This window comes from Lytechinus variegatus, chromosome 6 (genome assembly GCF_018143015.1).
Source record: "Lytechinus variegatus isolate NC3 chromosome 6, Lvar_3.0, whole genome shotgun sequence".
NCBI lineage: Eukaryota > Metazoa > Echinodermata > Echinoidea > Temnopleuroida > Toxopneustidae > Lytechinus > Lytechinus variegatus.
In genome coordinates this window covers 46654735-46676903 of record NC_054745.1, presented here as the reverse complement: position 1 = coordinate 46676903, position 22169 = coordinate 46654735, and the positions used below count along the sequence as shown (strand labels likewise).

The 22169-nt window shown below is 33.8% G+C and overlaps 1 protein-coding gene across 2 annotated transcripts in view; it reads left to right on the top strand.

Annotated features, from left to right (window-relative positions):
• The window catches only part of LOC121417551 (kinesin-like protein KIF21A), a 61085-nt gene that overhangs the window by 6902 nt on the left and 32014 nt on the right, over positions 1–22169 (top strand). For both annotated transcript variants that reach the window (XR_005970384.1, XM_041611289.1), the window contains exons 2-15: positions 5098–5277; positions 6057–6282; positions 7259–7318; positions 7959–8051; positions 8764–8889; positions 9213–9395; positions 11306–11421; positions 12333–12528; positions 13864–14056; positions 16619–16651; positions 17741–17810; positions 18860–19006; positions 19692–19817; positions 21475–21659. Coding sequence is in view for 1 of the 2 variants with exons in the window: in XM_041611289.1 (XP_041467223.1) it covers positions 5098–5277; positions 6057–6282; positions 7259–7318; positions 7959–8051; positions 8764–8889; positions 9213–9395; positions 11306–11421; positions 12333–12528; positions 13864–14056; positions 16619–16651; positions 17741–17810; positions 18860–19006; positions 19692–19817; positions 21475–21659 (1934 nt within the window). In the remaining variant the exon portion in view is untranslated. The remainder of the gene's footprint in view (positions 1–5097; positions 5278–6056; positions 6283–7258; positions 7319–7958; positions 8052–8763; positions 8890–9212; positions 9396–11305; positions 11422–12332; positions 12529–13863; positions 14057–16618; positions 16652–17740; positions 17811–18859; positions 19007–19691; positions 19818–21474; positions 21660–22169) is intronic.

The window sequence follows — 22169 nt, the reverse complement described above, 5'->3', positions numbered from 1 at the left end:
TGGTTTTTAAGCATTTTACATTGAAATTATTATTACCCCGGTCATATGATCCATCACTGTTCAACACATAAAGTACACCATCTCCACTTCCTGGGGAGTATCCTGGCCAGGCCACTGTTTATCGGTGCGCACTGCCAATCTAATCGCATTGACTTTCACATCCTACCGGGTTACCATTTCATTTAACATCTTGGTTTAAGTGACTGAACCACTATACGGGCAAGTCCAAGAATTTGCGCGCGTTACGTATGGGACATTTCAGAGGCTTTAATGACCTGAAAAATAGTGTTAAATGACTTTGATTAGATTGAATACCCTCATGATGGTAGACATCTAGGAGAAGAATAATCATGCAAAAAATTGTGACATATGACCTTGATCTTGACCTTTTAGAGCGTAAAGATGCGCCGTTACGTATGGGACGCAGAGAAAAGACAATTTTTAATACATTTTTTTCAAGTTGAGAATTCTCTGAAAGTATTTTAATTGACAACTTGAAACTTAGTGTGATAAAAGTCTCAATACTATAGTATGGCAAATTTCATGTCATAAGCCAAATCCCTCTAATAAGAGACTCTAATTAAACAAATTAATGACATGTTACGTATGGGACAGTTACGTATGGGACATTTTGTCCCCATAGAGAACGTACACAATTTTCCCCATAATTCAAAAAATTGAAATAAATTAAAATATGGAAATAACAAAAGAGTTTCTTTCTTTTTAAATGTTCTACTGAGACATATTTGATATGACTGAAGGGGAAATTAGCCATTTCAACCTTTTTATTCCTTGTTTTTCATGGTTTTATGAATTTCTTATGTATTTCTATTGTTTTTATTTTTTTATATTTTTCAATTTTCACCTTTTTTTTTGCTTGGATTGTATTCATTAATCAGTATTCATAACAAATCAGTGTTTAAAAACTATTAGAAAAGGTAAATAATCACTTTTTAGAGCACTCTTGAAATTTGTTTTTCTCCATTCACTTTGTACACAAATCTCCCCATTGACATTGTGTGTAAATGTCCCATACGTAACATGTTGTCCCATACGTAACAATTTTTTAATTAACTTTTAATTAAAAAGTAAACTCCATTTTTGAAACTTTTTGTGGTATAACATTTTCATACTTAATAAATTAGAACTTCCCAGAGATGCAACAATACAAGTATTGTATTATGAGAAATAACTTAAAAAAACATCCTCAAAATGTTACGTATGGGACATTCCAATCTTGGACAAGACCTAATTTGCATAATTAATTAGATGACACCACTTTTTTCTGCCAAAAGTAATAAGATGTAGGGGTCCATGTCCCACCTATGACTAAATCTCAGAAGTTTTGTTTTCATTTTCTATGAGTTTTTATAATTGTCCCATACGTGTACATGTAACGCCCATTTTACAGATTATGCAAATTAGGTGCCCCAAATTAGCATAAATATGCATATTATCAAATTTTTCTTAATTAAATTTTAAAATTCAACATTTGGGCTTTCTTACCCCACCAAAGATAACTTCTTAAATTAAAGATGAAATTTTGCCTTCCAGGGTGACCTTTTCTTGGACTTGCCCATACCACAACACCTCCACATATGTACATGTAGGAGAGACTTAAAATGATGATACAAAATACAAAGTAATGTGAAAAAAAAATATATATATTTGTGTAGTTGAGTTGCAACCTGGGTGGATAATTGGTCACAAGAGAGTTTGGTAAAAATCACCTGAGGAATCCATCCATGTAATGATATGAGGATGAGTGTATTGGCACCACTCCAATCATGTCTTGTTATTCAGGAAGTGATTATCCCTATATAGACATGCCATTCAATTAAAACTGAGACATGTTAACAGTCTCTCAAACCTTCATACTGTTTCCAATGGAGGGGTGGTTTTTAATAGCAGTTGTATACCATATACACTGTACGCTAGGCAGAGCTACAGTAGTAAGTGACACTGAATAGGTCTTTTTCCATTTGAAATGGGATTTTTTATATATGTTTTACTGGCCCTCTATACTCACCTGATCCTGGTGTGTATTCAGGGGAGTGTTAACTAATTGACAAAATTGCCCTGAGCCAATCAGAGGCAAGGATTTCAGTAGCTTATAACTAAGTAAGTTCAAACTCACTTTGATTCATGAAATGATCCCCTTGATATATGTAGCTTTATATTTTGAATCTATTTAAGATGTGTTTATACAGGCTCTATGATGAAACGGTCTATAAGTGAATCTATGGTGTGTTTATAATACAGGCTCTTTGAGTGATTAGAAAGCAACCCAGGAAGTGATTTATCACCGACATTCAACCCCCCCCCACCACTATCCCCACCCAGTCTAGTACTTTCAGTTCCTTATTAATTAGCAACAAGCTCAATCCAGCTCACTACAAAAGGATCTGTGAACTAAAGCAAAATGTTAATCTAGGCTCAGTCTTACAAAGAGTTGCGATTGATCCCAGATCAACTGCAACTACGGAAAGCCAGCAACGTCAACATGTAAAATGCATGTTTGTTCTCAAACCTCATTATTGTAGTCTTGACAATTCAGTGTGCTTCCTCTTTGTTTTAATACAAATGACATTATGCAGATTTCTGGTAGGAAAATGATGGCGATGATATAGTTGATGTTGATTGGATTAATCACAACTAAAGACCAGTACAGAGGATCAGTCTAGTGTGAATTGATCCTTAGTGTGAATGGGGTCATTCCACTTGATACAAGTACTGGTACATGTTACATAAGATCACTCATTAAATTGCTCCAACTACCACTATCTGAAAGTTATGGACTTGGAAGTTACATGTAATACTATGTATAGTCTGCTGTGCAAACCCTTCAATAAGGGTCTGAATGTGTAGCCTACAAATCCTTGTGTACTGAATTCCCTCAAACAGCAACACATACACGTATGTGCTTGTCTGTCGACCACTTGTTGATCAAAGTTTTAATCAGGGACACTGTTCCCACTACCTTCCTAAAACTAGTTAACTGGAAACTAGTTTAGTGGAAATCTTGGAAGCGATCTTCCGAACCAGTTCATAAAACCACCTCGCGATGTAGTTTTCAAGATCGCTTTGCCCCGTTAAACTGGTTTTAGCGTAAGTGTGGATGGAACCATTCTTTGGGAAGCCATCTTCGCACATTTTGAGTGCGCTACTCCACACACTGTGTAGAATGCTTACACTACGGTTTCAATAACCCGCAAAATGTGTCACCCCACTGAGAGCGTTCCCGTAGCAACAAGATTGCTTTACGTGAAGTTATTTTAAAAAACGCTTTTGGAAGATCAAAGGGAATGCTAGCAAAGCGATTTTCCAAACTGGTTTCCTGAACTGGTTTCCAGTAAACTACAGAGTGTAATGAGAATGGGGTCAGGGTCTGTACCTGCAGACTAGTTGTGTTGTGTTGTACATAAAATGTAGAAACTGTTCTGAGGCATTCTAAAAAAAAAAGAGGATGATTTAGTCATGTAGGCCTACATGTACATGGATATCTGAGTCGTTTCTATGTGATCCTTACTCTTAAGAGCATAGACCTGTACACATTATGTGTATGCAGAGTTGTTGATTAACAAGTTGCTTTTTTTATTAAAAAAAGAATAACCTGCTTGGTTTAGAAGACTGTCACACTACATGAGCATGAGCTTAATGGAAAACAGCATCCATCCTAGTCATCTAGGCTAGATATGCACACAAGTACTCTTCATGCTGCACCATATTCAATTCCGACTGATTTATTGTACTTGCCTAGAGAGGGTCATATTGTGTGAATAGAGTTATTGGGTTGTTCAGAGTATTTAATGAAGTGTGTTCTTGTCTCATATTGTCAATATACTAGTACTAATCTCTAATGTACACAATCAAATGACACTGATTGTCAATGTGTTAGGAGTATAGATAATGGATTGTTCAAAGGGAGACATCAGTAATTGAATGAAAAAAATATAAATATGGGTTGAAATAAAAGGAAAATTCACAAAACTAGCTGTTTAATTAAAAACCAGACAGGGAAGGGGTATTAAGCTCTGATATATTCATGTACATGTAGTGGGTTGGATTCCATCAGGTCTCTCCCCAACAAATACATGCAATTATGATAAATGTAGAAATCAAGTCAAATAAGAAATAAAAAATTAATAAGAAATCAAAACTTAATAAAAGTAAATATACAATTAATAAAATTAATAATTATCATTATGATTATAAAATGATGGGCTTTTTGTTGTTCCAGTTTATGGTGCATATCATTCAGCTGTGAATATTGGTACCTGCAATTTGCAGTGAATTTGAGATAATTATTCTGAATATATATCAATTCAATTCTGAGTATAGCACTGCATTATCACAACAGACTGTCATCATAGATCACTTTACTTAAAGGACAAGTCCACCTCAGAAAAATGTTTATTTGAATAAAAAGAGAAAAATTCAACAAGCATAACACTGAAAATTCGGATGTAAAATATGAAAGTTATGGCATTTTAAAGTTTCGCTTCATTTCACATATGCACATCTTGGTCGGTATGCAAATGAGGGAACTGATGACATTACTCACTCATCACATATTTCTTTTGTATTTTATTATATGAAATATGAAATGTTTTTATTTTCTTGTCATTGTCATGTGAAATGAAGTTTCATTCCTCCCTGAATACATGGAATTCCATTATTTTAACATTTAGTGCTTCAGGCAAGGAGTTCCTAATCGTCAAATTCGTTAAAATTGAAATATTGTATAATTCAAACAATAAAAAACAAAAGAAATAGTGAGTGAGTGACATCATCGACTCTCTCATTTGAATGTAACTGGCTCGTTCATATTAAACTAAATTTGTTAAAAATAAGCGAAAGTTTGAAATGTCATAACTTTCTTATTTTACATCCAATTTTGATGTAATTTTCAGCATTGTGCTTGTCTGATCTTTCTCTATTGATTCAAATCAACATTTTTCTGAGGTGGACTTGACCTTAAGTTACATCTACATGTACGTCTATTGTCAGCAAATTGTATTGAATTCCATATGAAAGCTGATCAAGTGAATACTGTCTTTGAGTTATTTATTTATTTATTCATTTTTTGTTGATTAGGATCCGTCCTCAGCTAGCAAGAGAGAAGATAGATGCATGTCGTGTGTGTACAGCAGTCAGTCCAGATCAACCACAGGTTATTCTTGGACCTGATCGTATGTTTACATATGATCATGTATTTGATATGGACAGTCAACAAGATTCCATCTATCAAAGAACGGTACATGATCTCATTGAAGGGTAAGTCCCATATATGTATTTTTTTGTCAGTTGAGTCCCACAAATGTTTTTTGATGTATGTAAATTTGGTCCCACATGTTGTCCTTTTCATCAGGAAAAACATCTTTATTTCTTTTTCATTGTTGGATATTTTTGTGAACCTCGCAAACTATGATTCATTGTGTATTTGTGTTATTTAAATATTTGTGTTATTACCCCTTTATGTTATTCATGAAATTGAATTCCCTAAAAATTATTTGTTTCACACAGTATTATGTGTATTTCTGCAGTCCCTCATGTTTTATGAGTGTGGTAAATTGCAGATACATGTAGATTGCAGACTTTTTGTGAAACAAAGACATAATGCAATTCATCTCCCATATGTTTTTACATGCATGGATATTATAAAAAATATAATTTTTTAACTGTTGCCCAATTTTAAAAGTTTAAAACCCAGATTTAAAAAAATTACATCCGGTAAGATTAGTTCTTGGTACATAATCATAAAATTAAAACACTGATCCCTCTAAACAATATCAATATTATTCCCCTAAAAATTACATTGTGGATAAATGTTTCCTTTACACCCAGGTTCTATGAGGGCTTCACTGGTAAAACAGTTGTATGTGGGTGCGTACTGGGTTTGAGTCTATGAATGACAATCTTGTGTCTTTTTCCCCAGTTGTTTTGAGGGCTACAATGCAACTGTTTTTGCTTCTGGCCAGACAGGAGATGGTAAAACGTATAGTATGGGGACTGGGTTTGAGTCTATGAATGACATTCTTTGTCTTTTCCCCCAGGTGTTTCGAGGGCTACAATGCAACTGTCTTTGCTTACGGCCAGACAGGAGCTGGTAAAACGTATAGTATGGGGACTGGGTTTGAGCCTGGACTTACTGAAGATCAGAAAGGAATCATACCCCGAGCTGTAAGGCATCTATTCACAGGAATTGAAGAAAGGCAAAGAAACGCTGCTGATAAAAGTGAACCTCCTCCTGAGTTTAAGATCTATGCAGAATTCATGGAGGTAAACAAGGGGACTTTCTCACTTTAAGTTGTGATCAATTGAGTGAACCTCCTGGCCCGTATTCAGGTTTACCTTAAAACTTAGGTTTAAAGTTGTGGTTAAAGTATGGGAAGCCAAAGTATCAAAAAATTTTATTAAGTTGGACGTTTCTTATGTTTACTGTGCTCTTTACTGATTCATGGATGGTGAAGACAATCATCTATTTATACATCCTAGACAACTATGAATGATTTGAGAGCTAAATGAGCTGAAATATGATATCTCTACTGTAAGTGATTTATGTAACAATTGGCTATCCGTACTTAAACCACAACTTTAAACCCGAGTTTAAGCTAAACCTGCTATCAGAATACGGGCCCCGAGTTTAAGATCTATGCAGAATTCATGGAGGAACAAGGGGACTTTGTGATCAATTGATTAAAATAAAAATGAAATTGAGACTGATAACATTCTTGAATAGCTAAGATGTACACACTTCATTTCATTTGTCACATGTATTTATTATGATTGGTGGGGGTTTCATAAAGTGTTAACTGTGATATTATAATTTGTTCCAGTAGAATTTTATTCATTTTAGAGCTACCAATTACTTATGAAAGAATATAGACATTCCTTTACATCATGATAAGATTTTAATACTCAACACAAAAACATTCAACTCACACTCTACTGTTTATGAAGCACCTTTGTTTGTTTACTGATGTAAATTCTTCTCGTTCATCTAGTCTTATTCAGTATGAAGAAAAAAAAAACAACTGAAAAATTACAACTGTCTGTGAAGTTTGGCAAATCACCAATTGTTTTTTTTTTTTTTTTGGGGGGGGGCGAATAACATTCCCGTTGAAGGAGAGGGCCTTATAATGTTTGAGATTCAGATGATATTATATATTGTGCACACTGAACTACATGTCCAGTTTCTTCTTGTTTTCTGTTTTATTAAGTTAATCTTATTTTGACTTTCTTTGTTCTCATTTAGTTATACAATGAAGAGATCCTAGACCTGTTTGATTCTGCAAGGGATATGGAATCTAGTAGGGTAAGAAAACATTTATTGATGCTCTTCAACCAGGAGACCGTTTCATAAAGCTGCTCGTAAAGAGCAACTTATAGAACGACTGGTGAACCTTATGCGCTTTACCATCGCCAATGAATATAGCCTACCATTTACCACAAGAAAGGATAACCAATTCTTAAAATCGCTCTTAAGTTACGAACAGCTTTACTTTCACACTTCAATTCCCTGGCTTTCCCCTTCTTTTTATTTGCATGGTCAGATAGTCTATAGGTGTGGTAAGATTACTTAAAGTATAGTATATTTTGTGAGAACAAAATGGACTATACTTTAACCGTGGACTGTAAGTGGGACTAACTTGCCATTTAGCCCCACATAAGGAAAATTCACTATGTGTTCGAAGTTCCTTTTAGCCCAATCCTAGAGAGTTCTCACGCGTCCAGACAACATTGATCATTTTATACTGTGTTACTCACTTTCTAGCAAGCTGATTAAATATTTTTTGTGTTTTTCTTATTTCAATGGCAAAATGAATGATAATGAGAAAAGTAGATTTTTTTTTGTTACAAATGTATTTTAATGTCACTACTCTTTTTTTTGTATTTGTGTGGAGAGTAAGAAATGTATTTTAATGTGACTATTGTCTGTTTGTATTTGTGTATAGAGTAAGAAATCTCACATCAAGATTCATGAAGATGCTGGGGGTGGGATCTATGTGGTTGGCGTGACAACACGGACTGTGACATCAGAACAGGAGGTAAACTGCTGCTGAGCATACTGTGCCAAGTTTCAGACAATAATAGGATATTGTGCAATTTCCCAACATTTTTTCAGCTCCATTTCCTTTTATTGAACCTATAGTGCTGAGAAATATCATGGCGCATGAATATATCAATCCTAGTCAGAATGCAATTCTTATATCCCAATTAATTGAAGATCTACTCATAATGCTCAGTTATTTTCTTCTTAACTTTTCTTTTTATGAAATTAGTTTTATTTACATTTGTTTGACTATATTGAATAATGATTTAATTATTTTCTTGGGTTCCATCACAATAAAAGATAGTGTTAAGCCTTGACTGCCATATCATTATATACTTACATTAGTCCATGTATTTACTTGATTTGGCAGAACATACTTGTAGTCAATTTGATAATATGAAGTTCTAGGTGTTTTATCAATAAAATACTAAATAACAATAGGCATTTATATAGCGCCATCTATCCTATTCTGAGGTTTGTTATAATTAGCTTGAGATGGTTTTAGCTTGAGCTTCCTTTCAGCATTCAGTGCATCCAAGGAATTAATCCTGCCTGGTACCCATTCACCTTACCTGGGTTGAGTGCAGCACAATGTGGATAAATTACTCGCTGAAGAAAAACACGCCATAGCTAGGATTCTAACCCACATCCCTCTGATTGATTGTGGTTAACAATTTTATCTTGTAATCTTATTTTTATTTTGCCAGACATTGCAAGCTTTACAAGGCGGGGCATTATCAAGGACAACAGCCAGTACAAAGATGAATTCACAGAGTTCTCGATCTCATGCAATCTTTACATTACATATTAAACAACAGAGGCTTATTAAAGTGGTAAGAAAAAAAAAACATTGTCACAAATGCTTTTTAACTGAAAAGTTAAACTAGAAATGTGTTGCCTTGGTAATGACATATGGCAATAAGTCTAAGACAAATCTTGAGTGCACTACTTCCTCAGTTTTTGTCCAATGCATGTTATACTTGGTTCACACAGTGGCCATAGAGTGAAGAGTCCAAGGCACAAAAATGAGTCAGAAAGTAACATTTCTATTTCAATGTATTATTAGTTGGTTATATATATCTGTTTTCAAATTTTGAATGTAAAGTGGTATGCTACAAACTTGATGTGTTTTATATTTGATTTGTTCTATTTATAGACAGCTGAAATAGAAGGTGAAGATGAGAAAGAAACAGAGAAGACTGAGGGCGATGGAATGAATGAGTTTGAAATGCTTACGGCTAAATTCCATTTTGTTGATCTGGCTGGCTCCGAGAGATTGAAGAGAACAGGTGCAACAGGGGATAGAGCGAAAGAAGGAATATCAATTAATTGTGGATTGGTGAGTTCATTTTAGATATTATGTAAGAGCGAAAGAAGGAATATCAATTAATTGTGGATTGGTGAGTTCATTTTAGATATTATGTAAGAGCGAAAGAAGGAATATCAATAAATTGTGGATTGGTGAGTTCATTTTAGATATTATGTAAGAGCGAAAGAAGGAATATCAATTAATTGTGGATTGGTGAGTTCATTTTAGATATTATGTAAGAGCTAAAGAAGGAATATCAATCAATTGTGGATTGGTAAGTTCATTTTAGATATTATGTAAGAGCTAAAGAAGGAATATCAATCAATTGTGGATTGGTGAGTTTATTTTAGATACTAAATAAGAGCTAAAGAAGGAATATCAATCAATTGTGGATTGGTGAGTTCATTTTAGATATTATGTAAGAGCTAAAGAAGGAATATCAATCAATCGTGGATTGGTGAGTTTATTTTAGATATTATGTAAGAGCTAAAGAAGGAATATCAATCAATTGTGGATTGGTGAGTTTATTTTAGATATTATGTAAGAGCGAAAGAAGGAATATCAATTAATTGTGGATTGGTGAGTTCATTTTAGATATTATGTAAGAGTGAAAGAAGGAATATCAATTAATTGTGGATTGGTGAGTTCATTTTAGATATTATGTAAGAGCGAAAGAAGGAATATCAATCAATTGTGGATTGGTGAGTTCATTTTAGATATTATGTAAGAGTGAAAGAAGGAATATCAATCAATTGTGGATTGGTGAGTACATTTTAGATATTATGTAAGAGCGAAAGAAGGAATATCAATCAATTGTGGATTGGTAAGTTCATTTTAGATATTATGTAAGAGCTAAAGAAGGAATATCAATCAATTGTGGATTGATGAGTTCATTTTAGATATTATGTAAGAGCTAAAGAAGGAATATCTATCAATTGTGGATTGGTGAGTTTATTTTAGATATTATGTAAGAGCTAAAGAATGAATATCAATCAATTGTGGATTGGTGAGTTTATTTTAGATATTATGTAAGAGCTAAAGAATGAATATCAATCAATTGTGGATTGGTGAGTTCATTTTAGATATTAAGTAAGAGCTAAAGAAGGAATATCAATCAATTGTGGATTGATGAGTTCATTTTAGATATTAAGTAAGAGCTAAAGAAGGAATATCAATCAATTGTGGATTGATGAGTTCATTTTAGATATTATGTAAGAGCTAAGAAAGGAATATCAATATTGGATTGGTATTTTTTAGATAAAGATTTCATTTAAAGCTAAAGAATGAACCTCAAACATTGCATTGATAGGTAGAACTAAGGTTATATATGAGGTAGAAGTAAGGAAACATGCATTCTCCCTTCCCTTGTACTAACTGGTAAGCTGAGTGTATACACGTGCAGAAAATATTTTTTGTTAAATGACCCCATTAATGTTTTATCACCCTTAAAATAACTCTCCCTGTTTATATTACACAATAGTCAGATCAAACATATGAAAATTATGAATTCAGTTCATTCAGTTGTCAGACCTTCTTTTTTTTCGTATAGGGTTCAAATCTGTGATTATGGGTCATATAATCAAACTATATGATGATATGATAGCCCACAATAGATAACAGTGGTGGTCTTGTAATTGAACTGATTTTTAGAACATGTTCATGTCCTTGGGCACACTTTATGATACAAATATTTCAATCCATATGATCAATGTACATCTTGACATTGTAAATTTTGTTGTAGAAAGCTTTGTAGTTTTTCTCAATTGATATAAAATATATATATTAAATAGTTTTGCTGCCTAATTTAATGTGAATTATTGAAAAATCTGTCATCTTCTTCTTGATCTAAATCAGAAAACAAGTATTTGTACTATGCAGCTTGATTTAGTTTGGTTAATACTTGTGAATAGATCACTAAGTAAAGTATGTTTTATTTGCAGCTTGCTCTAGGTAATGTGATCAGTGCTCTTGGTGATCCATTAAAGAAGTCATCTCATGTTCCATATAGAGATTCTAAATTGACAAGATTACTTCAAGATTCATTAGGTGGTAACAGGTAAGAAAATGATTCATTGCTCCTGTGGGGTGATTCATCATCAAGTTCTTTAATTTCAACATTTTAATCCAGTTTGATATTTTTCATAATCTAATTGTTATTGGATATTCAATTGCCTTTATGAAAACAGAGAACAATTTGGTTATCTCATTTAGTGTAAGAACTCATTAGTCATTTATGAGGTCAAGACTTGTTTATATGCATTTAGTTTCAAGTAAAAAAAGGGGGGGGAGCAAAATCTCATATACATACCACTAGATATGATAATAATAGTAGCTGGATTTATACAGTGCTTTTTGGCTGAGGATACAAAGTGTTGCTATTATTACCCCGTCTAGCTCGAGCGACCATCACTGTTTATAGGTATGTCTATGTTATCTCCCAGTGATGATGACTTGTATTTTTCATTCTACATAAATGTAGACATTTAATATACCAGCTGATAATGATTCATTTCGTAAGAGAGTCCTGAGATCTATTGTATATTTAACATGATATTGATGATGTGTGTTTGTTTCTTAGCCGTACATTGATGATATTGATGTGTGTTTGTTTCTTAGCTGTACATTGATGATATTGATGTGTGTTTGTTTCTTAGCTGTACATTGATGATATTAATGATGTGTGTTTGTTTCTTAGCCGTACATTGATGATATTGATGTGTGTTTGTTTCTTAGCCGTACATTGATGATATTGATGTGTGTTTGTTTCTTAGCTGTACATTGATGATATTGATGTGTGTTTGTTTCTTAGCTGTACATTGATGATATTAATGATGTGTGTTTGTTTCTTAGCCGTACATTGATGATATTGATGTGTGTTTGTTTCTTAGCTGTACATTGATGATATTGATGTGTGTTTGTTTCTTAGCCATACATTAATGATATTGATGATGTGTGTTTGTTTCTTAGCCGTACATTGATGATAGCCTGTGTGAGTCCATCTGATCCTGACTTCATGGAGACCTTGAACACGTTGCGATACGCCAACAGAGCAAGAAATATCAAGAATGCAGTCATTGCTAACCAAGACAAGACAAGCCGTCAGTTAGCTCTACTCAGAACAGAGATTAAACGACTACAAGATGAACTCAATGAATACAAACAGGTAACACTGTAGAGTGTGCATTTCTTTCTCATTGTATCCAGTAATCTTCATTTTAATTTTTTTTTTTTAAACTTGTGTAATGTATTGTGTAGTTCATGTAGAATTATTTTATTGCAAGGCACACTTACACAAATGAATGAGAGTTGTATGAGTTATATTGTGCATGGCGGTTCTGTTGAAAGGTCATTGAACTCATAATAGATATTGTTCAAGGCTAACTGAGGTTTTCTTGTGTAAGTGGGTCACATAGCTGGTCCTCAGGTGCTTTGTGATAAGTTTATTCATAAAAAGAGGAAGTATCCTCTCAAACAACAAGGAACACAAATAAGATGATAATTAGGGTGCTATATGCTCTTACAACCTTCTACCAGAAATCATTTTTTGTCACAGGCTCAATGCTTTAGAATGAATCACCCGAACACCTCCGATTCATATAGGACATTAAGCAGTATAAATAGGAATTGGCAAAATGGGAAAAAATATTTGATGTGTAATAGGGCCTAATCTATTCTTTCTCCTCACTTTGTACATATCTTATCTCTTTTCATGTGTATATACAATTTTCGTTTACTTTTATATGTAGGAAACATTTGTGCAGTATCATATTTCATTTATTTTGTTATTTTCCATAGTTAACTGATAGAGCGTTTTAGCCATACATTAAAAATGCGTATCCCTAGAATAACCAAAATTCAGAAGAGTATCCAATAGGCTCCTGTACAAAATTTGCTATTGAATGTGAGAGCAGGTTCAAAAGTATAGTGCGCATGCGCAAATGCGTGTAATATACAACGCGTACAATGATGAAAGCAATGCGATGCGCAGCATAAGAGCACAACGACACTCAATTATGTCATAATGAACTACATGCAAGTCGCATGTCAACAACCAAATTTTTGTCTTAAGAATTGATGATACCATTTTTGTGATAAGTGATTATGACTTTTTTCATCAAATTTCTCCCTCTTTTTTATTGCTAGGGGTTGGATAGATGATAATGATTATATTGGATGGCTTTCTGGAATACCAGAAATATTCCACTCATTAAGGCCAATATTCCACTCATCTGCGATTCGTAGAACATTTGCCCAACCTCTTGGGATACTTCTGGTATTCCATTTTGAGCCATCCAATATAATATAATTATTTTATTATTTGATATTTGTATTTATTCTATATTCTTTGTTTATATTTGAATATGTCACCATGTTTGATATTAATGTTGGTTTACGAAGGGCTCCAACGAAAACCAGCTTGATGTTGACTGGGCTACCCTTCTTTTAAATATTTCCAATAAATAAATAGTAAATATATATCTTAAATTGATTTTATTAGGGTAAGAGGTCAGTGAACTCAGATGGAGTTGAGGAGATCAATGATCTATTTCATGAGAACACAATGCTTCAGATGGAGAATAGTAATCTACGTCAACGAATTAAAGCTTTACAAGAAACCATTGATGGTCTGACGGCTAGGATTGCTTTATTGGTTGCAGAACAAGCTAGATATGGCATGTCTGCTTCAACAGGTCAGTTAAATTAACCCTTTTCTTCAAAGTACATTCCTCATGATGTAAAATGTATCTAAGATATAAATGTACTGACAATAGTTTGTCAAGAAGTGCAACAATTCCAGGCCTGCCAACTACTCCTTGTTTCCAGGAGTTACCAGGTTTTTAGATTTTTTTATCAACCAAAAAGAGGAGCACTTTGTTTTTCCCAGCCATGGCGTAATTTCCTTCAGCAAGGAATTCATCCACGTTGTGCTGCACTCAACCCAGGTGAGATGAATGTGTACCTGGCAGGAATTTATTCCTTGAAATTCCAGCGTGCTGTAAAAAGGCTGCGGGGCTTAAGCCAGGGTAATATCCAAGTTCTTTTGAAGCGCATAGGGACGTTATATACACACTATACAAGAATTGCGTTATTATTATTCCTTTTATGTATTAAAGATAAAAAACAAATCAGCCATATTGGTTTGTATATGAGTGTAAGAGTAATAAAGATTTTCTCACTGATTAATTAACAATAAAAAAGAAATGCCCCAAACATGTCTGAATTAAAAAAAAAGTTGAGCAGAAACATTCAAGCCACACAATTTAAGACTCTTCATTTTCAAATGTTGGCAGGCCTGCAATTTCTATTGCATGGAATATCATTTCTAAATCTCAATCTCCTCTCTTGTTCGCATGTCATAAAAAATTGTATTTCTCTTTAAGATCTACTTTACACTTTCGCAATCATGTCTTTTCACCTCAAATCTAACAATAAGCAGCTCAGAATTGATTTTGCGACCGTTTTTGTCTCACCTGCACATAAGCAGAGTGAGACTATAGGCGCCGCTTTTCCGACGGCGGCGTCAACATCAAATCTTAACCTGAGGTTAAGTTTTTGAAATGACATCATAAATTAGAAAGTATATGGATCTAGTTCATGAAACTTGGCCATAAGGTTAATCAAGTATTACTGAACATCCTATTAGAGTTTCATGTCACATGTCCTAGGTCAAAGGTCATTTAGGGTCAATGAACTTAGACCATGTTGGAGGAATCAACATTGAAATCTTAACCTGAGGTTAAGTTTTTGAAATGTCATCATAACTTAGAAAATATATGGACCTAGTTCATGAAACTTGGACATAAGTTTAATCAATTATCACTGAACATCCTGCGTGAGCTTTATGTCACATGACCAAGGTCAAAGGTCATTTAGGATCAATGAACTTTGGCCGAATTGGGGGTATCTGTTGAATTCCCATCATAACTTTGAAAGTTTATTGGTCTAGTTCGTTAAACTTGGACATTAGAGTAATCAAGTATCACTGAACATCCTGTGTGCATTTCAGGTCACATGACCAAGGTCAAAGGTCATTTAGGGTCAATGAACTTTGGCCGATTTGGGGATATCTGTTGAATTCCCATCATAACTTTGAAAGTTTATGGATCTGATTCATGAAACTTGGAAATAATATTAATCAAGCATCACTGAAAATTTTGTGCAAGTTTCAGGTCTCATGATTAAGGTCAAAGGTCATTTAGGGTCAATGAACTTTGGCCGAATCGGGGGTATCTGTTGAATTACCATCATAACTTTGAAAGTTTATAGGTCTAGTTCGTTAAACTTGGACATTAGAGTTATCAAGTATCACTGAACATCCTGTGCACGTTTCAGATTACATGACCAAGGTCAAAGGTCAATGAACTTTGGCCGAATTGGGTGTATCTGTTGAATTACCATCATAACTTTGAAAGTTTATGGATCTGATTCATGAATCTTGGACATGAGAGTAATCAATCATCACTGAACATCCTGTGCGAGTTTCAAGTCACATGATCAAGGTCAAAGGTCATGTAAGGCCAATGAACTTTGGCCATGTTGGGTTTTTTGTTGAATAACTATCATATCTCTGTAAGTTTATTGGTCTAGTTCATAAAAAGTGGACATAAGAGTAACCATGTATCATTGAACATCTTGTGCGAGTTAGAGTAGTTTTCAAAGTCAGCACTGCTGCTATATTGAACCGCGTGATGCAGGTGAGACGGCCAGAGGCATTCCACTTGTATAGTTTAACAAGCAGATTTTAAACTTCAAAATGATATATACTTTGTTAAAATTAATCTACATTCAACCCACGTAAGAACTTGATTTAATGAAGAAGAATTTTAATTCATTGGATTCTGTTTGAACTGACTAATATATCTACATGTAGCATTTTTGTTTGAGCTGCTAGCAGTTGAAAAAAAAAAATTGATTTCAAGGAAACTTTTTTTTTGTTAACATTTTACTGGTAAATACTTTATACTTTATCAAATAACGTGAACTTTGAATGATTGTATTTTTTAAAGACAAATCTGCTTTTCTCTGTTAATTACAAAGAACCGATACTTGTCAATTCATTTTTGTTTTTGAGATGAAATGTCACAATTGTTTCTGCTATTATGATCGATATTATTAAACTATGTTTTTTGTTTTGATGATTTCACACCCAATGTACCTTCTGTGATAATTTCCTTTTATCTTTCTCTCTTTCTCTCTCATTCTGTTTCCTTACTGAATTGTATTCTTTTGTCTTGTGGGTTGGTCCTTTTCAGATCGGTCTCGTTACACCATGTCTACAGACTTAGGTGAATGTTTCTCTCTGCATCTTCCTTTCTTTCTATAGCTAGCATTCTTAGACTCAAATTTGTAATGTATCTCTGCATGTTTCTTCCTTTGCCTATGTTGCTGACAGTCTTAGATTATCTTTTTTCTGTATCTCTGCTTGTTTATTTCTTTACCGAGCTTGCATTCTTAACACTTACTTAAAGGAGAATGAAACCATTGGAACAAGATAGCATGTGTGAAAACAGAAAAATCAAAGAAACATATCAACCAAAGTTTGAGAAAAATCGGACAAATAATGAGAAAGTTATGAGCATTTGAATATTGCGATCACTAGTGCTATGGAGATAGCAAATTGGCAATGCGACAAAGATGTGTGATGTCACTTGTGAATAACTCTCCCCATTACTTAAGTGTATATTTCACTTGAATTGCCTCTTTTATCACATCTATCCATAGATCATGTGTTCTTTCTACATGAGGGCATGTAATACATATTTTTTTAGAATACATCATGGATAGAGAGTTTGTATCATCATAAGAAAAAGCAAAAAGAGACATTTTGAGGGTATTTTATAGTCCACCAAAGGGAAAGTTGTTCATCAGTGACATCACACATCCTTGTCGCATTGCCAATGGGAGGATCTCCATAGCATTAGTGATTGCAATATTCAAATGCTCATAACTTTCTCATTATTTGTCCGATCTTCTCAAACTTTCTTTATTCTTATTTTTTGATTTTTCTGTTTTTACACAAGCCTATTTGTTCCAAAGGTTTCATTCCCCTTTGATATATCTCTGCATGTTTCTTTCTTTAATTACATAGCTGGCATAACATGATTGACGATAAACATGGGGGTGAATTCAGCCATCCTGTTTACAAATGGGTGCAAAACCTGATATAAAACTCTTTTCAACTGGGCAAATCATCTTAATGCTGCGTCAAAGCCAAGTTGGTATATTACATAGGAAACGTTTTTCGTCTAAGTTAATCGGTCAAACTCAAATTGGCTGCTCTTATAGATGACAGAACCTTCCAATCATGAGTCTAATGTTCTAATCCCTAGATTACATGACTTATGACTAGACTATTTTTTTATGTTTGATTGTAGGTGGTACAGATGGAGATGATGAAACAATGTTAATGATGACAGGATACATCAAAGAGGTAGAAGAATTGAGGTAAGATTTATTCATTTTTAACAAAGAAATGTTTCTATTCTATTTCCATTTGTATTTCAATATTTTTCCTTCATGTGGGCAATTCAATCATTACAGGCATGCCAAATTAAGATAGTTTAAAACACCAATTTATTAAAATTTACAGTATTAAAGAAGTTATTGCTATTATTATGATCGTCTCCTGCACAAGCGTATTTTCTGTGCAATTTTTGTTCACTATGTCTGATGAACTTAAAAAGCTTTGCGGACCGGAATCGGTAGACTTGCTTCGCCGGGGTAATATAGGATCGCCTTGAGCACCTAGCAAGGTGGATACGTGAGCTGTATAAATCCTATATTATTATTATTATTATTATTAACTCAGCAAGACTGTCTAATACTGTGTGTTGCTTTGAGACTGCAATGTATGTTAATTCATCTAGTTTGTTTCCATTACTGTTTCCAAGCTTATTTCACTTTTCATATTGATTTAAAGTTCCTGTATGTAGCTCATGCTGTTTAAATGTGTAATAAAGTGATTTCCTGTAGCTTGAAGTTAAGAACAGCAAGAGGGATAACATAAGTAGCAAGTTTTATGCTGATTCCTTCTCAATATGTGAGAAGCGATTGAGAATACAGTGTGTAAGCAGATGTGAATGGATTAGCTCCCCATCGGTACGAACAGACCGGAAGTTGTTTGGTCACACATCACTGAAGAAAAAGTAGAATTTTTAGTTCAGTGCATAAAGTGAATGGTTAATTCATCCTGCACTACATCCAGGTTATTTTCTATGGGGAGAATTCAGTCAGAGAGAGGAGGAGCATGTGACATAGGTACCAATTTCAGGTGTCTAAAAAGACGAAGAAGAAATGTTAAGTACATCAGAAAATAATGTGATTAACAATCAAGAGTTGCCATGAATGACTTCTTTGCTAGTCTTGATGTCTGACATTAATTGATAAGAGGGAGAGAGGACTTGTACATATACCCTTGGTTTTGTTTTCATAGCTATACCATTGAACTAGTTTTTCATTCATTTAATGATACCACTGTATCTATTTCTTAACAGGGCCAAGTTGGTTGAGAGTGAGAGTATGAACTCTGCTTTAAGAAGGAAGAATGTTGATTCACCAGTCAGGGTTAATTCTAGAGGATCAGTAATGAGTCCTTCTCATGTTTCACTTAGACCAAGCTCTGCCATCTTTACTGCACCAATGTGAGTATGTCATTATAGGAGGAGGGTCAATACATGTTCGAGGAGTACTTCATTGGGTGAAACAACATTTGCTTCTTCGGCAATTGCTCCGGGATTAATTTTGTGTAAGACGTGGGGTTAGGGTTGCAATAGGGTTTTATGCTAGGTTTAGGATAGGGTATAGTGTTAAACCCAAGGTTGAAGTTAGTCATTTGATTAGTGTGTGGAATTCAGAGCTTAGCAATTGTTTAGGAACCTATCATTGCCTTGGAATTAGTCAGTGGAAGAGAAATAAAGAAGGAAGAAAGAAAGTAAGAAAGAACAAAAGAAAAAAAGAAATAAATAAATAAAGAAAGAAAGAGAGAAAGAAAGAAAGAGAGAAAGAGAGAAAGAGAGAGAATGGCAGAAAAGGACATACATGCCAGGGAGGGGGGAGGGAGGGAGAAGGAAACTGGTAACTACCATGGATAAGTCTTTCATTATCATCTACTGTTTTAGGCATGATTGTATGAAACCTTTGTGCTTCATGGTGCTAATCTTCATTACTGTAGAATGCAGTAAAATAGGTTGAGGAAAGCTAGGCTATCAGATAGTAAAAGGCCTTGTGATTGAGTAATTTCATAGTTTAGGGAATAACTCTCTGGATGAATCAAAATATATTAGAAATATTATAAGTATTAGAAGTTATTTTTAATCTTCCCTACAGATTTGAGAATGAATTTCATGGTGATGATGATGTGAGGGTTTCTTCTGTTCTCTCTGATGCTAAGAAACAAATAGAAGTTGATCAAGAGAAGATAAGACAAGTTGAAAAGAGGAGACATTCACATGGGTAAGTTAACAAGGTCTATTCCTATTGAAAATAAAAGACATTCACATGGGTAAGTTAACCAGGTCTTATTCCTATTGAAAATAAAAGACATTCACATGGGTAAGTTAACCAGGTCTTATTCCTATTGAAAATAAAAGACATTCACATGGGTAAGTTAACTAGGTCTATTCGTATTGAAAATAAAAGACATTCACATGGGTAAGTTAACAAGGTCTATTCCTATTGAAAATAAAAGACATTCACATGGGTAAGTTAACTAGGTCTTATTCCTATTGAAAATAAAAGACATTCACATGGGTAATTTAACTAGGTCTATTCCTATTGAAAATAAAAGACATTCACATGGGTAAGTAAACTAGGTCTTATTCCTATTGAAAATAAAAGACATTCACATGGGTAAGTTAACTAGGTCTTATTCCTATTGAAAATAAAAGACATTCACATGGGTAAGTTAACCAGGTCTTATTCCTATTGAATATAAAAGACATTCACATGGGTAAGTTAACTAGGTCTATTCGTATTGAAAATAAAAGACATTCACATGGGTAAGTTAACAAGGTCTATTCCTATTGAAAATAAAAGACATTCACATGGGTAAGTTAACTAGGTCTTATTCCTATTGAAAATAAAAGACATTCACATGGGTAAGTTAACTAGGTCTATTCCTATTGAAAATAAAAGACATTCACATGGGTAAGTTAACTAGGTCTATTCCTATTGAAAATAAAAGACATTCACATGGGTAAGTTAACCAGGTCTTATTCCTATTGAATATAAAAGACATTCACATGGGTAAGTTAACAAGGTCTATTCCTATTGAAAATAAAAGACATTCACATGGGTAAGTTAACTAGGTCTATTCCTATTGAAAATAAAAGACATTCACATGGGTAACTTAACAAGGTCTATTCCTAATGTAGTATTGATTTGATTTATTGTCCAATAAATGAAACTCTGTTCTTACTGGTGAAGAATGAATTTAGGTTTACAAAGTACCCTCTCAGTGTCTCTAAAATATAGACAATTCTATTCTTTACTATTGAATTGTATTAATTCTTGCAGATTAAGGTTAGGCAAGTAAAAGGGCATTATGATACTATCGATTGCAAAAATGATACCAGTTTAAATTTCACATTCTACAGCATATATTTGTAGGCTGTTTTTCGGGATGGAATAAGGGCATGTTCAATATTGCCTTTCCTGTAACCAAATTTAGAATTTGGTGCAATTTGCCCTTTATTATCAAATTTCTACAAAATACTGAGTTTTTGTTTGGTAATTTTGGAGACATCACTTGAAAGTGATTTCAATACTCTCTTAGAAAATATTAAAAAAAAACCCAAAACATTATTTTTCAATAATATTGGCCATATTGCTCTTTTACTTGCCAACCGATGAGATATGATTGATTGTTTCATTTTCATTTCCACTGAAGCATAATCTATAAACCTTTGTTGATCATGACCTGATCGTTCTAATTTTGATTGATGAAATTATATTCCTTTATTTGATAAATAATTCTTAAGATTTCAGTTTATTTGATTGATTAAATCTTATTGAAAACCTCGTATTTGAGGAAGGAAATTTTCATTCAAGTTTTATTCAATGGAATACTTTCCTAAAATAGCAATTCTGATTGAACTTTATTTGTTGACAGGGGTAGTGAAAAAGACATGGAGTCATGTGAAGAGATTACAGACGAAAGCCATGAATCAGTTCAGGATCATGAGATGGAAGGAACAAAAGATGAAGATGAAGAAAAAGAAGAAGAGGATTCAGATGATGAAGATGATGATGAGAAAGATAGTAGTAGTAGTAGTGATTCAGAATCAGATGAAGAAGGTTAGTATTACAGAACCCATTGAACCAGGTGGGTGTTTCATAAAACTGTTTGTTAGATACAAAGGACTTAAGGCACAACTGATAACCCTTTCTCATGCCAAGTGATATATCTCTTTGTAATTGAGTTAGGACCTAAGATCATGTTCCAGTCGTGCGTAAAGTTGTGCGTAACTTTACGTACATGAAACACTCACTAGGAGTGGAAGTATGTCTTTATGTGAAACAGATCCAAGAAAAACTAAGCTTTTTTAAAATTGATATCAATGAAGAGCAGAGAAATTTGCATTATTGCCAGTTCTTCATAATAATAATGGCATGTTTACTCAGGGTAGCCACTTCAGTTCCAAAAATTGTTCTCCCAGAAGGCCTTGCTATTATTATTACCCCCGGCCTTAGCTGGGCTACCTAGGCCCTCAAGCATTCAAGGAGTTTTTTTAGTGCAGTACAATGTGGGTAAATTTCTTGCTGAAGGAAAACATGATATGACTTGGAATCAAACCTGTGTCCCTC